The sequence below is a fragment of the Colius striatus genome, chromosome W (assembly GCF_028858725.1).
Source record: "Colius striatus isolate bColStr4 chromosome W, bColStr4.1.hap1, whole genome shotgun sequence".
Taxonomy (NCBI): Eukaryota; Metazoa; Chordata; class Aves; order Coliiformes; family Coliidae; genus Colius; species Colius striatus.
In genome coordinates this window covers 12,454,430-12,472,116 of record NC_084789.1, presented here as the reverse complement: position 1 = coordinate 12,472,116, position 17,687 = coordinate 12,454,430, and the positions used below count along the sequence as shown (strand labels likewise).

Below are 17,687 nucleotides of genomic sequence, written 5' to 3'. Positions count from 1 at the left end.
CTCATCAAGTCCAACCCCTCTGCCAGAGCAGGACCATCTAGAGTAGATCACACAGGAACTCTTCCAGATAACATTGGTTTTGTCTTTTCCTGATGATCCCGACTTCACAAAAACTCCTATCATGTGTTTCTAGAGAGATTCCATAAATCCAAACAAAATGCAGCACTAAAGAGAAGTTTCCCTTCAGTTGAATAGATTTAAAAGTTGAAAACAAAATAGCGATAGCTAATGCATTGAGGACTTTGTCTCTGCTGTACCTGCTGTGATGTTTGGTGATGAGTGCTTTGAGAAAGATATTTGAAATTGAAATCTAATGATTTAATTTCAGGCTTTACGGTAAGCTTGGAAGAAATCTCCTCCTGCAAATTGTTCCCATCCACAAGGCACTTGTCCTCTTCAACTGCCAATGTGAAAGCCATCTCTTCTGAAACTGGTAAGCAGAACTCTGTGTATATAGCTTTGTTCTCCAATTTGGGGGTTGTAAGCCATACAGGTGTTCAGATGGCAAGAAAAACATCAGTGACTATCAAAGCATTTCTCTCTCTTAAAGTAAGACACAAGGAAAATGTGCTTTGTCAAGTCCAAATGCAGAATGGGTAGATGTGACCAGGGAAAGGTTGGATGAGAATACAGTTGCATTATCACTTGCTGACTGCCAGCCTCTATTTTTCTGAGTGTTTGAGAGCCTAGATAACATTGTTCCTGTTTTATATTTGTTGCCTGGTAGCTTTTATTCTGAAGACACATCTGTGGTAGCAAGACAGAGAGGGTTAAATTAATTCATTAATTCATTAAATCATGCCCTCCTTCAGCTTTTTACCCCACCTTCTTTAACTCTGTAACCTAGAACATCATACACCTCAAAAAGACTCAAGGCTGCAGGTTTCATAAGCAGAATCATCTCATGGTGTAGCTGACCCAGAGCAGTGTTGCATCTACTTTCTCATTGATTACTTTCTCCATACTCCTCTTTCATTGCTGCAAGAACTAGTCAGAGCTGGGGGAGGCAGTAGAGTCCACATCTTCTATGTCATGTTCATGTGGGGATACTGGTTGCCCTCCTTTAACACGTTTCCACTTCATCCTTCTGTTTTGAAACCATACTTTGACCTGGATGATGAAAAGGAAATGATTACTTACTGCCTCAATCTGAGCTGTATCATCAGACCTATGCATCCTATCAACAGAGAGGTGTTCTGTGGAATTCTAGGAGAAAAAGTGGAAGGAACCTCACAAGTTTAAGTAATCCATCTCTCTAACAAAGGCAGGAGCCACTCTTTCTAAACTATGGACCTGCTTCTGCAGGGGGATTGGACTGGATGATCTCTAAAGGTCCCTTCCAACCCCCACCATTCTATGATTCTATTCCAGGTAGATGTTTCTCTGGGACCTGCAAATGTGTAGTACAAGTGTTTTACCTAGAACCTGCCTTTATGTCAACCAAGCTGTCATTCCAATGGGCATAGTACATCTAATATCTTTTAACATCTAGTCCCTCCAATCTAATGCTTAAGGAATTGTCATTTCCTTCATTTAATTGAACAATTCCTTTATTGTCTCCTGAGTTTTGAGAGGAAAACCCTGTCTGAGATCACAATGAAGGTACAGAAATCTCTCTCAACATTTTTTTTCCTTTCCTTTTGACCTTAAACTGCTCCCTGAGCCAGGAAGAATGCATATATCAAACATATATCATTCTAAAATCCCCTAGTAAGTGCAGTCTAAGGTGATATCCATATTCCACCTGGAAGCCTCAACATATCAGTATGTACCAATGAGTGATGGTAAACAGCAGCTCAGCAGATAGCACTTACAAAAGTGGCTTTAGTTTAGAGAAACATCATTACATTTACTAACTACTTAGAGAAACTGGTAATAAATATGACTTAAAAGAATGTGGTGGCTTTGTATGAAGATAGAAAGTAAACCCTTGAGTAACATATCTAGTTTTTTTAGCTTTAGGGAGAAGTTGTTGGGGGAGGAAAAAGAAGCTGGGGAAGCAGGGATTCAGGAAGTACTTGTCTCTCAGTGAGATCCAGGTTCACAGCTATCTCATATCTCCTGAGCCTTGTCAAGTAGTTATGGTGAGCAAATTCAGCTTCCAGCTCCCGCAGCTGCTCCTTTGTGAACGCTGTCCTTTCCTTCCGGGATTTGCTGCTCGGTTCTGCCTTGTTGCTGGAGTTCTGGTTTTCTAAGAGGCAAGCACAGGTTGTGTATTTTGCAGTTATAGTTGGGCTGTGTGAACATGTGGATCATAGAATAATAGAATGGTGGGGGTTGGAAGGGGCCTTTAGAGATCATCTGGTCCAACCCCCCTGCAGAAGCAGGTCCCACCTATATCAGGTCACACAGGAATGTGTCCAGGTGGGTCTTAAAGACCTCCAAGGAAGGAGCCTCCACACCCTCCCTGGGCAGCCTGTGCCAGGGCTCCCTCACCCTCACAGTAAAATAGTTTCTTCTTATGTTTAAATGGAACTTTTTGTGTTCCAGCTTCATCCCATTACCCTTTGTCCTGTTGCTAGTTACCATTGAAAAAAGTGCTGCCCCAACCCCCCTGACACCCACCCTTTAGATACTTATAATTACTAATAAGATCCCCCCTCAGTCTCTTCTTTTCTAGACTAAACAGCCCCAGAGGCCCCAGATTGCAGAGGTCTGTTATAAACCATAAATCAGAGTGCTTAGTGGAAGTTTAAACTTGTGTTATGCTCCACTTGAGAGTGTTGTCAGTCTTGGGTTCAAGGAGACAAAGGTGAGGCAGCTCATAGGTCATGGTGTCAAAACTGTAGGAGCATAGGCCTAGGTCTGCAAGGTGAGAAATGAGCAGCTATGGAAAGAAAGCTCATGCCTTGCTATTAATGGCATTTAAAATTTCCTTCCCCACATCTTGACTTGCATTTCTTATCACTCTCCCTTGGTCTACTGAGCACCAGGCAGTAGAGCCAAGTCATTTAGGTGAAGTCACTTAGTGAGCATCCCCCAAGCCAGCATATGGACAAGCAGTGCCAGAGAACCAGCATTCTTTGAACTGCTACCATAACTCCAGGCTATAAACTGCTTCTAATCCTTGCTAAATGCAAACTACAAGGAGATCTGATGTCTGTGTGCATCACGGGCTCTGAAAAACTTCCTCTGCTATTTGTGCATTTGGCTGTAATGTGGTCAAGAGTCATATTTCAAGCCATAGTCCAAGGGATGTTGCACCAATTAAGCTAAAATTCAAACACAAACTGACTTTGCCCGTGACTGGGGCAACCTTTATTTTCCCCCTTGTCTTTTCTTTTCCCTTCCCATCTTCTTTTTTTTCCCCTGTTGGTTAGATTCCCTGAATGGAGATTCTGGTAGGATTTTTATGTTGAGAATTAATTACTTATTTACATATAACCAGTGTGCAATGAAGGTTCCTTGTGTCCTTGCATAAGATTTCTACATAGAAATTATCTACAAAAATGATAGCAATGAGCATGGCACACAACATCATCTCCTAGATATACCTTTGGTTATAAAGCTGGGAAAATCTGAGGAGTGGATATAGGCTTCATAATTTATCTGATCTTTCCATCAAAAAGAGAGAAATCAAACACAGTTCCTATGAGTGAGAATGTGCACAGAGACCAGTGTATTAGATGCTGCAGCTGTATTGCTTTACATTCCAAGGGCATTAGTCTTGTTTGCATCACCATTGTTCTTGTGTCATGGTTTAGGCCCATCAGGGAACAAAGGCCACGATTAGCCTCGAGTACCGAAGAGGCTGAGGATTGCTCGAGGGCAGGGAGGGCTTAATTGCCGCTTAAGGTTCAGGACAAAACAGACCAGGCTACTCGGTTTTGGGGAAGAAAACAGAAAATAATTTAATGCAAAATCAACCAAAACATAACCAAAATGAAACAACCCAGAGTAATACATCAATGGAGAGTCCAACCAGCCTTTTTAAGAACACCTTCTTGCCACCCCTCCCCTCTTCCCGGGTTCAGAGCCCTGATCCCGGTGTTTTTACCTTGCCCCCCCCGAACGGTTCGGGGGGGGCAGGCAGTGGGGGGTTCAGTCAGTCGGTTTCCGAGAGCTTCTGCCGTTTGTCCCTCCTCAGGACGGGTGAACTCCACACCAGTCCTCCCTGCAAGTCCGTGGGGTAACTCACAAGCATGGCAGACTTGCACGGGCTGCTCCGATGCCCACTTATTCCAAAGGCTGCAGCTCCTCTCTGCCTCTCGTGTGGGGCTGCTCTGCGGCGCGCAGGCTCTCCAACACGGCCTGGGCCATGGCCATCTCCCCGCACAGTCCCCCGCCCGTCCGGGCTCACCCACACGGAGCTGTTGGTGGCTCTCAGTCTTGCCACGAATCTCCATAGGTTTCAGGGGCACAGCTTGTATTCTCGCCACGGCTTGCAGAGGGGTCTCCGGTCTACTGCTTCTCGTTCCTTCCTCCTTCTCTGGCTGAAGGGTCCGCGTGGTGGCCTCCATCTTGTATCACTCTCCACCTCCCGACTCGCATTTCAAATTCCCGTCCCCTAAATAGTGATCGCAGAGGCGCCAGATTGGCCCAGCCGGGACGGAGGTGGGTCTGAACCTAGGAGCCAGGGGAGGGTCTTCACTGCAACCCGCTCCCCCTGTTACCAAGCCAAAAGCTGCTCCTGGCTAAACCAGGACATCTTGTTACTTACATTTCAAAAATCCTCAAAGTCACAGAGAGAATGAAAACAAAAGCCCAGAAGTTTCTCTCCATGCTTTGCCCCATAGTTGTACAATCCCTTTCATTCTCCTCTCTTACTGAACAAACACACCACTACATGTTTCCCAAGGGCTAACAAATGTGGATTTTAAGGGAGGTGGTGAGGAATTGGGATTTTAAGTGTGAATTCCCTGCTGGGAGCTTTGGCACCAGCTTCTGGGAGCCTTGTTCAAGGGCTTCCCCCTGCTCCCTCAGCAAATGTGTGGAGAGATGAAGCAACTCTTCAATGCCAATAACACACCTCAGGAACCAAAGCCACCTCTGTCAAATTAATCTGAGATAAAAGTAGCTAATGCAACCTGAATATGCACTTGACCTCACCACTTAACCCCATGCCAAGGACATTCTACCTAAGGGGCAGTTTTGTTGGTCTTCATCTCAAAAAAAACCCCAACCTGAATCATTTTAAATAGCAAATGTTTCTGGGAACACAGCAGGATATGTAGCTTGGATCCTGTCATCCAGACTGAGTGCCACCTAGTGGTGTAAAGAGACATCTGGTTATTCATAGCTGGAGGGTTTGTGATCTTCCAAAAGTGAAATTTTGTGCTTAGCTGCTTAGGAGTTTTGACAATAGAACGTGGAAAATGGCAAATGTTGTGTGAAAAAACAAATCTGCTTGGAAAAAATGTTCCTACTCTACTGCCATTAAAGTAAATAAACAAATCAGCTTCTCAGGAATCACGGGAACATCTTTAACTCTGACATTAGCAGCTACCTTTCCCCAGGGCTGCAACAAAATATGCGTGGAAACCCAAAATGGTGCAAGTTTCCAAGCCTAAATCTGTGTCAGGCACTAACACATATATGTGTCTATGAAGAGGAAACACATTTCTTGCAAAACAATGGGCCAAATTCAGCATCTGGAGCTGCTGAACAGAAGTTGGCTTTGTTTTGTGCTTACAGGCTGTGTGACTGAACCAGAATCAGGTCTCATGAAGTAATACTGTACCTCACCAGGTTGGGACAAGGACAAAGGGTAATGGGATGAAGCTGGAACAAAAAAAGTTCCATTTAAACATAAGAAAAATATCTTTCCCTGTTGAGGTGATGGAGCTCTGGCCCAGGCTGCCCAGGGAGGGTGTGGAGGCTCCTTCCTTGGAGGTCTTCAACACCCACCTGGACATGTTCCTGTGTGACCTGATCTAGGTGGGACCTGCTTCTGCAGGGAGGGGGTTGGACCAGATGATTTCTAAAGGTCCCTTTCAACCCCTACCATTCTATGATTCTATGAACTGATCTGCTAACACTATCCATAATCCAATGCTTTGAAGGAAGGCATAAGGATCCTGCACAGTGCAGAGGCAGGGTTTTGGCACTACAGAGGATACTTGTATTGCTCAGAGACCAGCTTAGGCACAGAAGTATGAGGTCATTAATGCCTATATGTGGAGGATCCTACTTGCTGCTTAGATGTTTGTGCTGATCCACAGCCCAGATCAATGCCCATGGTGTTTGTTACTCCGCAAACTGCCTGCAAGTTGTCCCTCAGTAGAAGAAAGTGAAATGAAAACACAAAGCATCTGCACAATGTGACTTGTTTTTCTCCCCATACTAAACACTTTGAAGACATATCTATATTCCAAGTGGTTAAATCAAGTGAGACAACTGACAGATTTTGCTGTTGAGGAACATAAAAGTCTGAAAGCTATCAGGAACATTGGCTAAGGAAGATGACCTCAGAATTATTAGATTCATTTGGCAGCTGATGAGAAAGTATCCAGAAGTTACTACAATGTGCACCTCATGGAATAATGCTCAACAGAGGGTGCACACAGAGGGCTTTGACACACAATGTTCTGCTCCTAGAGCACTTTAAACCCATCAGGGACTTGCCTGTACTTTGCTTTTTAGTCCTTCTTGGGTTATCTGCTGCTATCTACTCTTACCTCCTGCTTTTTGTGCCACTATGGCTGTAAATGAGAATTGTGAGCATAGAAAATCCCCTTTAACAGTTAGTGGCAAGACTGAGAAAGATTGGCAGCAGGAATCTAGATCAGTTCTACACTTTAATACAAAGCTTTCCAGAATTCCTCAGTCAAGGACATTGTATGTGCAATGCTGTTAAGGGCCAAACCATTACACCCTATTATCATCCTCTCCTTTCTACTGCAACCTCACTATCATTCTGTATGGGTCCCATTCACATAAAATAAAGCTGTCTGAATCATATGATGTGTTATATTACTATTGTCAGAGATCTGGGGGGCTTCAAGGGTGTAACAGTGTGATTTAGGACAGCTCAGACAGGCACTTTATTGGCATTTTATGTGCAAATGTTAATGGCTGTAGCTTGTGGATGGACAGCAGAGGCAGCTGTGAAAGCTAACACCAGGTTAACCTTCTCCCTTCAGGTCATTTGGGGAGCTTGTGAAGTCAAGACTGAACATGGCATCTAAATCACTGAAGTGTGTAGAGAGGAGGGGAAGGGTGTGAGCATGTTTTATCCACAGGTGCTTGTAGCAGATGCCACTGTGGTTATTGCCATAACAAAACCATCCTTTAAATGCTTTTTTCATACAGCTGTGCTTCAAAGAAATCTGCTTTTAAAGACTGAGCACCTTTTAAAACACCTTTTTTACACCATTCTGTGTATTTGCCTGAGAAATCTGCTTATTTTAGACTTTCCTCAGAATACTCTGCCAAAAGCCATGTTCCAAGGTCTTCACTGTGTATCTTGTAATACCTAAGCTCTTCCCAAGAACCAAAGCATTTTGCATTCAATGGTACAGATCATGGTAATGATCTTCTCCTTCCTTGGAGGTCTTCAAGACCCACCTGGACACATTCCTATGCAAACTGATCTAGGTGGGACCTGCAGGGGGATTGGACTGGATGATCTCTAAAGGTCCCTTCCAACCCCTCCCATTCTGTGATTCTATGATTCTAATTCTGTATCTACACTGCAGTTCAGGTAAAATTGTAGTGGACAAGGCACCTACTAAAAGCAAAGGATTTACTTTCTTTTGTCTTCAAGTGTTTTCAATGTATTTTTCTCTACTGGCCCAATCCCTGAAGAGAAGAGTAGTTAGATTTTTCTAAAGAAGTCAGGGAAAATTCTCAAGAGTAGAGAAAAGACTTATGCTCCACTCAGAATAAACAGTCAGTATGTGGTATGTCCAGCTGCATTTCAGGAACTGCTGTAAAAGTGAAGGAAATCACAGTAAAATTACTCACAGGCTTGGCCTTCATTTGTTTTATTTTGTCTGGGGCTAGAAGGAAAAAAAAGATTGCAGGAAAGATATCTAATAATTCTGTCTGGTATCAAAGTGAAATGAAATGCAGTGGAATCCCCTTTTGAATATTTTCATTATTCTGCATTTGCTAGGGTAACAACTTTTGCAGGCACCAACTAGAAGGGAGGAAACACCATAACTTTCAGTGATTTCATTGCTTACAGTTCTGCTGTAAGGAAAACTAGACGGTACAGCAGTAAGTATGAAAAGAAAACGTCAAGGGGTGCTGGTAACAGAGGAGAGAAGGAATATTTGTCTTCTATTTCAACCAGTGAAATGAGCTTTAGAATTATAGAATCATAGAATGGTAGGAGTTGGAAGGGACCTTTGGAGATCATCTAGTCCAACCCCCCCTGCAGAAGCAGGTCCCACCTAGATCAGGTCGCATAGGAACATGTCCAGGCGGGTCTTGAAGACCTCCAAGGAAGGAGACTCCACAATCCCCCTGGGCACCCTGTTCCACTGCTCCATCACCCTCACAGTGAAATAGTTTTTTCTTATATTTAATGGAACTTTTTTTTGTTCCAACTTCATCCTATTACCCCTTGTCCTGTTGCTAGCTACTATAGAAAAAAGGGATGTCCCAACCTCCTGACACCTACCCTTTAGATATTTGTAAATATTAATAAGATCCCTCCTCAGTCTCCTCTTCTCCAGACTAAACAGCCCCAGTTCCCGCAACCTTTCCTCATATGAAAGATGTTCCAGTCCCCTGATCATCTTGGTGGCCCTGCACTGGACTCTCTCCAGCAGTTCCCTGTCCCTCTTGAGCTGAAGAGCCCAGAACTGGACACAGGACTCCAGATGAGGCCTCACCAGGGCAGAGTAGAGTGGAAGAAGAACCTCTCTTGACCTCCTAGCCACATCCTCGGTCACCAGGGCACCCTCTGTGTTTAGCAGCGGGCCCACATTCCCTCTCGTCATCCTTCTGCTGATGATGTACTCAAAAAATACTCCTGTCGCAGGTGATCAAGGAACCAATGAGGAGGCGTGTGCTGCTGGACCTGGTACTGACAAATAAGGGGGGCCTGGTTGGGGATGTGAAGGTTGGAGGCAACCTCGGCTGCAGCGACCACGAGATGGAATCAGTCTCTTTAAAAATAAGGATATCCCTCTAATCCCAGTATACTGAAATCTGCTGTTCATTTATGAATTGCAAATGGTTTCATAAAGCATTTTTCACTTTTAAATATCTTTTAAACTTCTTTGTATTTTGTGGTTTGGGGGAAATTTTTGCCCCAAACATGATTTTTTCAATAGAAACAAACATAAATTGTACAAAGCTGAGTTTCCAAACCAAAAACAGTTAACTGAGGAGAGCAAAGTAGATTCTGAGCATAAAAAAGGGATTGGAATATTTTTTGTGTTCCTTGACAGCCCATTCAGATTGTAAAAGAGCAGAGATTGGGACTAAGGGTGTGACAGAGAGAGCAGGAATACAAGCTTTCTGTTTACATTGCAAAATGGAGATATTAGAGGTGGCTCCTCTGTAGCCAACCCATAAAACCTAAAAATAAATACATAAACCTTTTTGTCACTCTATTCAGGGACATAAGAAAACATTCTCCACTTCATAGCTATAGTGGGAAAAGCACACTGTAGCTTGGAGATGAACACTAGAGTGAATGAATGCATGTGAGCAGCTTCATTTTTAACAGCTTCCTTAATAGAAAACAATTGAGTGCCTCTTTCACACATCTGCATTTGAGATGGCAGCAAACCAGAGGTTCTATAACTATGAAATCATTGATTCTGGCACTGTAGGAAGAATGTGTTTTGCTCACTAGTATGACATAATGAAAACTATCCACTTGTTCTACTCTGTTGGATGTTGCCCTGATGGGCAAACTTTTAGTCCCTCCTCTTTTGAAGTAATATTTCATGAGGCTAAACAGAGTTTATATCTAAAGGGAGAGTTTGCATCTTGTATTTTTTACCATCAACTGAGATGTCCAAATCCTAGTGTAACACTTCCCAGTAGCACAGGCAGCTCAAGATGCAAGATCTTGGCTCTTTGACTGCTGATCTCTTACATTTGGACAAATACAGGTCTGCAATATATAACTCCACAGCCCAAGATTTTCAGCTCAGTGTCTACATGCCATGTGATTCCTGTTTAGCTACAGCAAACTGTGCATTGTGATGTAAAAATGCATGGTTCAGTAAAGAAAGTCTGCAGGAGTGAAATACAAACACCAGGCCATCAAAGAAGCAGATGGTTTAGTTTCAGTGTTGTTTCCCCACTCAAGAATCAGCAAATGTTTTCCTCATCAGCTTTATTTCTTAGTTGCTGTTATTTCAGCTGCTCTCATTCTATAGCTCCCACAACCCTGATTTCATATCACCTACCTGAGTTTTCTTTTTTCCTTTTGGATGACTTTGTCTCATGGGTAGTATTTACCGGTACTTCATCATCTTCATTCATACCCTCTACTGCGCTCACTAGATTTGGACTGCTGCCTTCTGTCTCCCCAGAAGCCAAAGCCAGTCCTGGATTTAGTCGTCTTCTGGCCTCAGTAGCTGCAAAATGCCAGTCAGAGTGTTGGAAATAAGGGCGTTGCTCCACAAATGCCTGTTCTTCACATGGGAAGCTATGGGGAGCAGTCACCAAGCAGGAGGTTGAGAAATCAAAGTAAGTGATGAAATCTGCCTTCTGATGGAAGGAGAAGGGTGCTGGTGGGTAGTGGCTCAGCTCTGTAGCTGTGCTGAGTTCCCCATGGGTGCTCCTCAGGCATCCCCAGAGTGGGGTGGGAGGTTGAGGACCACGCATGCAGCTGCTGCTGGTGGGATCCATTGGCTTCCAATCCCGTCCACACTCCAGCGTTCGTCACCAGTTACAAGCTCAGGCTTTGAAATCAGAAGAGGAGCAAAGGGGGAAATCTCACCAATTTTACAAGGCAGATTTCCTCCCTAAATTACAGTTTATCTGTGGGTTTGATGCTGTTGCAGTTTTGTTAGTTTGGGAACTCTTCTCAATGTCTTCATTGTCCCAACTGGAAAACAATCACCAGATCTATTCCCTGAATTGCTTTCCTTGTGAAGTGCTGGACATGAGGAAAACACTTTTTAAATACTGTGCTGGGGAAAGAGTGACAAGTTTGTGAAGTGAAATGTGAGAGAGAGGAGGGGAGGGGTAAAGGTGCATACAACTCAGTCCCTCCAACCAAAGCAAAGCAGGCAACTATTAATCATCTGAAACCTTATATGCACATCTAATGGGATTTGCAGATGGAACCTTTTAAAGAAACAATGTCTGTATTTTTTTTTTTAAGAGGGAAGCAGCAGTACACACACACACACACACACACAAAGGCTTTAATGTTTCCCTGTAACACTATGAAGTTCTTTTTATTGCACTGTTAACAAAACTCCCCAAGCTTTCAATCTGGAAAAAGCCCTGACACAGAATACAACAAACACCAAATCTCAAGAACTAAAGTTGAATGAAAGTCAGAAAGGACTTCCTTGATTATATTTATCATTTAAGGCCCTAATCCTAAGCTTAAAAAAGTAATAAAGCTGTCTTGTGAACACATGCAAGGTTTTGAGTGGCTGTTGTTTGGATGATTTGTTAGTTTTGTATCTGCTGAGAGCTGGAGTTTACTGCCAGTGGCAGTGAATTCTTTCTCTATTCTACTTTCCAGGGAATTTTCAATATGCCACTCCTTCCTGCAAGGAAATCTCCTGCTTTTACACCACTGGCAGACATGATTTTCATCTTTTGCTGAAAGTTTTATAGTTTTTTCCCTAACAGAAAGCAGATTCTTAGACCCTAGAGCCATCACAGTTGAAAAGACATTAACAGGGAATCTGTTCTCAATCCCTTTTCCACAGAAGCGTGGCAGCTGGGAATGCCTCAAACTCTGCTTTGCTACACTTACTGTAACATCTCTCAAAGTTGTTTTTATTGACAATATATGTGTGTGTGGTCCATGTTTCCATAATCTGTTTGCAACCATTTCCAACACTTAACTTCCCTCAGGCCTTGCCATGTGTTCTGTGAGCCCTTTTCACATCTCCCACTGTTTGTGCTGGGGTTTGTTGCTCTCTCCTGGGCACAGGGTTTTAGCAGATAGACAGTCAGTCTTCATTTTTTCACAAGGGCTTAAGTGATACTTTCATCTGGCTTCTGTATGATTCAGAATTGTAACATTTCAAGGGGAAAAAAAGGAAAAAAAAGGAAAAGATGTGCTTATCCTGATGTATCTATTGGTGTTCAGATCTTTATCTATTCCAGGAAATGAAGTGGATTTAGTTCAGATCTTTCTGAACAAGAACATCAAACTCTGTTATGTGACATGAATCGTGACTTTTGTGCAAAATACTAAATATCTGATGTCTAATTCATTCTCTAGGAAGAACTCTCCTAAAGATTTAAATCTGTTGCTGTGTTGTGTTAGAGAATAAATATTTAACTCTATTTCCTACTCACTGACAGGAGGAAAAACCCCTGAACTGCTCTTATTCTGAAAGGCCAGGCTTTAATGACTTTATGAATGCTGCAAATATTCCAAGCACTGGCAGAATCAGGGCCCAGAACTTTTTGCCAATGCAAAATATTCCATTTACATTCTGTATGTGTGTCCACATAACACCCACTCACTTCAGTCACACAGGTTATTAAGGGGTTTTATGAATTCAAGACTAGCTCTGTTGTTTCCCAGTCCTACTTTCAGTCTACACAATGACCTAGTTAATTGTGCAAACGTTATGTCCTTGCACATATACTTGTGGGGACCGAAGGGAAGGATTGTCTGTTAGTATTCTTTTCATCCAGGAGCAGCTTTAGGCTCCTAGTCAGGAATCACCATGAGGTCCAAGCAGAGGTCTATCTGCAGGGAATGGCTCAATTCCTGCACATCACTTTGCATTCCAAGTTAAACTACTTAGACCTTGTTTTCCCAATGGAGCTCTCACTGTTATTCTTCCTAACATCAGATGTGGGAAAAGGAGATGGCATAGCCTTCCCAAATGTGAGAAACCCTCAGGTCTTGCATTGCTCCAGCACCTTCTGCATCTGGTGCTGTCATTCAGCTGCTCCACGGGGGCCTGTTTGACCTCTGCATCTTCCTGACACTTCATTCCTGAAAGAACGAACAACAATCCTCTTCTCTTGCTAAATCCCATTTGTTGGTTGTGGCAGCCACCTTTAACCTCCATAAAGTCAACATCTCTTCAGTCAAGCACTGTGTTGGGCAGCAAAGAAACCTGCATGGGTGGAGATCAGTTTTTGTAATGAATGCTTCTCCAACAAGCTGAAGGGCAGAAAGTGGAGGTTTCTTTTTGAGCTTTCTATCTGTTCATACTGTGCCTCCCCCAGGAAAACATTTTTCAGCCATCTCACTGAGATGCCTCTGAGCTCTGGCTCAGCCTGAGACCTTGCACAGTCGTTTGCATAACTTCATGAAGGAGAAAAGTTGTGCTCTTTCTTCACCTCTGTTTTTTTAATGGCAAGACACCTCTCTTTCCCAGTAAAGACAGACCTGAACTATCTTATGCCACTTTAATACAGCCCTCTTCCAAATCACCTTCATGCTTGTGTTGGTTCTCTGGGACAGGAGCCCCTTGCTCTACTTTTGCTGCACCCGACTCAATACAATTGTGTCTGATGTTTTTGCACCTGAAATCCAAAATGATGACTTAGGTTACAGATTTTACTGATTGTGAGGCAAAGGCAGATTAAGCTTGGCTTCAAGCTTAGGGGGTTGGACTAGATGATCTCTAAAGGTCCCTTCTAACCCCTACCATTCTATGATTCATTAAAAAATAGTGCTCTCTAAACTTTATTCTTTTAATAAATCCTGAACAATGCCATGCTGTGACCTGGCACTTGTGCAACTCGAGTAACTGGGAAAGTTTTCCTCCATGTAGGTACTGGATCAAGATTGGGGAATTCCTCATGCATGGAAGAAGCCTGTTATTGCTCCATTGCCCATCTTCACACTGATAAAACAAAGCTGGAGAGCAACAAATAGCCAATAGTCAATACTAAATTCAGGAAGCTGCTGCTTAATTGCAGAAGTGGAAGATGGAAAAAGTTCTAGTTCCAATACATCTGCCACGGACAGGGACATCTTCCATGAGGCCATGTTTTTCAAAGCCCCATCCAACCTGCTCTCAAATGCTTCTAGGGATGGGGCAGCCACAGTTTCTCTGGGTAACCTGTGCCAATGTCATTTTCTACCATATTGGCCAGACCTGAGTAACTGTCACAGTTTCAGCCTTCCACTTTCCCTTTCAATTCTTCCCCTTTTCCAAGTGTCTGAACTCAGTTTTCACTTCTTCTGACTCTATCTCATTCTTCTGAGGAATGACCTCTTGGCCCTGTGAAAATGAAGAGCAATTATCCAAGCAAGTTTTCAAATGTTGTGGTATCTATGCTAAGCCATCTTAAAACACCAGTCAGATGTCTTTCAGACTTTCAATCTTTCCTCTTGTCATGGTTTGACATGATAGCCTTTTCTGGTAAGGGGGAAGGGGCTGTAAAGATGGCTCCTGTAAGAAGTTGCTCGCAACTCTCCCCAGCTCTGAGCCAGACCCACTTCTGGGGCTGAGCCAATTAGACGCCTCCACGATCACTTTTTAAGAAGAAGCCGGAAGAGGAGGTTTCCTCCTCCATCTTCTTCCTTCTTCTTCTTCTTCTTCTGGCTGGTGGTGGTGCAAGGAGTAGGAACAGTGAGAGAAACAACCATGCGGACTCCAAGGTCAGTGATGAAAGAGAGGAGGAGGTGTGCTGGAGCAGAGACTCCCCTGCATTCTATGGAGAGGACTGGTGAAGCTGAGATTTATTTTCATTTCTTTAAAAACCCCGCATCAGTGGTAGAGACTCATTTTGATAATGAACCCATATCAGGGGCAGAGACTCATTTTGCTAAAGCTGACCCCGGACCAGGGGCAGCGATTCACTTCATTAAAGGCCCCGAGCCAGGGACAGTGACTATGGCCAGAGGAGGCTGTGTCCTGTGGGGGGGACCCAACCACTTCACTGCAGACCCCAAGACAGGGGCAGTGATTTTCTTCTTTAAAACTATGGCTGGAAGAGGCCGTGTCCTGAAGGAGGGACCCTTTATCACTATGGCCGGAGCAGGCCATGTCCCGAGGAAGGGACCCAATATCCACAGCTGTAACTGTGGGGAGGAACCCACGACAAAGCAGCTCATTAAACTTATGCCCAGAAGAGGCCTCGTCCCGAGAGAGGGACCCTGTAACTGCAGAAACTGCAACTGTGGCAAAGAATCCACACCAGAGAAGTTCGTTAAGGACTGTTTCCAGGGGAGGAACCCCGTGTTGGAGCAGGGGAAGAATGCCAGGAGTCGTCCTCATCTGAGAAGACAGAAGCGGCAGAGCCCATCTGTGAGAGACTGACCATATCCCCCACTCCCTGCCCCCCTGAGCCGTTGAGGGGGGAGGAGGTAGAGATATCGGGAGCAGCAAGCTGGGCCCAGGAAGAAAGGAGGGACGGGGGAGGGAGATCTTAAAGTGCTGGTTGTCATTTTGTCATCATCCTACTCCCTTTTTGCTTTTATTCCGTTCTGTTTCTTGTAGAATAAACTTTCCTACTTTCCTCTCTAAATCGAGTACTGGAGTCTGTTTTGCCCGAAACCATAATTGGCAGCGAGCCCTCCCTGCCCTTGTCTTAATCCACAACAACCTTGCTTATCTTTTTACTCCCATTTCGCTGGGGCCTCCGCCATCCTAACAAGGGTGGGTGGGGGTGAATGGGGGCACCGAGCGAGAGACTGTTGTGGTGCTGCTGTGCTAGCTGGGCCAAACCATGACACCTCTAAATCAATCACCTCTTGTCTCTGGTGCTTTGACTTCTGTCCAAGTTGCAGTGCTAGGAATGAAGTCCACTAGCACCAAGCTGAGACTGTTGGGTAGTTTCTCTCAGTAAAGAAGGCAGGATGATTTATGAAGGAGACTCCAGCACTGCAGGAGTACAAATCTCAGTGTCCAATGGATTATATTGCTCCCCTGTACCTAGGGCTCCCCCTTGCAAATGCTCCCAAATGTTGTGTATCTGTTGAATCCAGCATTTCCTTAAAGAATGAATATGATGTTAGACTAAAAGGCATTGTAGCAAGACATTCAGAAATAGAGATGACAAGGAATTATACAGCTGTCTGGAGCTGCTGTGTCAGCAAAGACCCAAAGATAAGTGCACTAATACTGATACAAGATTACACTCCTTGGCATGGCCAATGCTCCTGGAGACAGTTCAATATTCCATTAGGAAGTCATCTTCTGCCACAAGAAAGTCACTGCAAGATGAGGAAAAAATGTGGTTGACTGTTCACTGAGCCGCTCCTCTCAGATATAGGATTGGTGATTTGGCAGTTTCATGTTTGCTCTGCTTTTGTGAGCCTGTGAAACTAAAATAATATGTTGGCATCAAGACACAAACAAGGAAGAGGGAGGATGGAAAGTCTAAATAAAAGATGGGAGCTAGCACTGGGTTTGCTTCATCCTTGGGCATCTTTGGCATGTTAAAGTATTGCAAGAATGGATCATAACACACAACATCTCTGAAGCTTATTTTCAGGGGCATTTTGCAGACAGGTTTCATAGATATTTACCTTATTCTTACCTGGAAGAAACAAAGATCTTTCCAGAGGCTGAAGAAATGAAGCCATAGTCAGAGACTGTAGTTCCTTTTCACAGCTGAGTAAAGGCCAAGCCAGTATGACCTGAGGCAGAACTAAGTTGCATCTCCTACATCTTCTTGGTTAAGCTTACACCTGCTGAAGCCATCAAACCATTTGGGTTGGAAAAGACCTTTAATATCATCAAGTCCAAAGTCAGGAGGATAATAGTCAGTGACTCCCATGGGCTAGGATTCAGGATTTAGCAACATTGCTTTTCTGCCTGGAGATCTGAAAGCACTGAAACTGAATCTTAAGTCTCTTTTAACTGCACATGTACTTGTGAAGACAGTTCAGCCTCCAGCATTATTGTCTTTTCCACTGTAGTCAACATGAACTCTCTAGAAAGTACCTCTTTAGAAAGAAAAGTCTTGGGTTTTGAAAGGTCTCACCTGTAGTGAGTTTCATCAGCTATATCCCATGGTAGGAAGCAGAGCTGCAGCAGGGATTTGCAGCACCTCATTGAGTCACAGAAGGAGTAAGTCTTCGTAAGGGTCTGCTCACACAATTCAGGCCATTCCAGTTTTGGAGGTTATTTGATATATAAGGAGCTCAAAGAGCTCAGTAGGACTGTATACCTTAAAGCTCTTTTTCACTTCTGGAAACAACTGGCCAGTGAAACTTAGAGAGGGGATAAGTGAGGCATAGACACATAGAATCATAGAATCATAGAATCATAGAATCATAGAATGGTAGGGGTTGGAAGGGACCTTTAGAGATCATCTAGTCCACCCCCCTGTAGAAGCAGGTTCACCTAGATCAGGTCGCATAGGAACATGAAGCAATTCACTGAGGGAGGCTTTACTTCTTAATAACGAGATCTGGCCTACTTATTAGAAAGAAAGTGACCTATAACTATAGTTGAATTATAGGAGGCAGGACCTCTAAGTTCTCTATCTGTTCTTCACTTTGTACTTCTAAATAGGTACTGTAGGTATATAGGTAAAATAGGTACTGTAGTATATAAGGATATATCCACACTGCATGTGAAGCTCTGGGTGACACTACAGACAGTAGTAGAATTTAATGTCTGTGTGAGTAATAATCCCAGCAGCTGGTTTTGCAGAACACTGCACGTGCT

The 17,687-nt window shown here is 43.7% G+C and overlaps 1 protein-coding gene across 1 annotated transcript; it reads right to left on the bottom strand.

Moving 5' to 3' along the window:
- Positions 1-987: 987 nt before the first annotated feature.
- On the bottom strand, positions 988-10,758 carry LOC104551838 (homeobox protein MOX-1). The gene is made up of 3 exons (XM_010202335.2): positions 10,314-10,758; positions 2,019-2,191; positions 988-1,110 (listed from the first exon to the last, which is right to left on the bottom strand). The coding sequence occupies exons 1-3, from the start codon at positions 10,756-10,758 to the stop codon at positions 988-990; spliced, it is 741 nt and encodes a 246-aa protein (XP_010200637.2).
- Positions 10,759-17,687: the final 6,929 nt, after the last annotated feature.

Coding starts and splice junctions, on each gene's coding strand:
- LOC104551838 (XM_010202335.2), bottom strand. CDS start 10,758: ATGGATCCCACCAGCAGCAGCTGCATGCGTGGTCCTCAACCTCCCACC. Junction 2,192..10,313: donor AAGGAAAAAAGAAAACTCAG/GTAGGTGATATG, acceptor CTTGCCTCTTAG/AAAACCAGAACTCCAGCAAC. Junction 1,111..2,018: donor TGGATCTCACTGAGAGACAA/GTACTTCCTGAA, acceptor TTCATCATCCAG/GTCAAAGTATGGTTTCAAAA.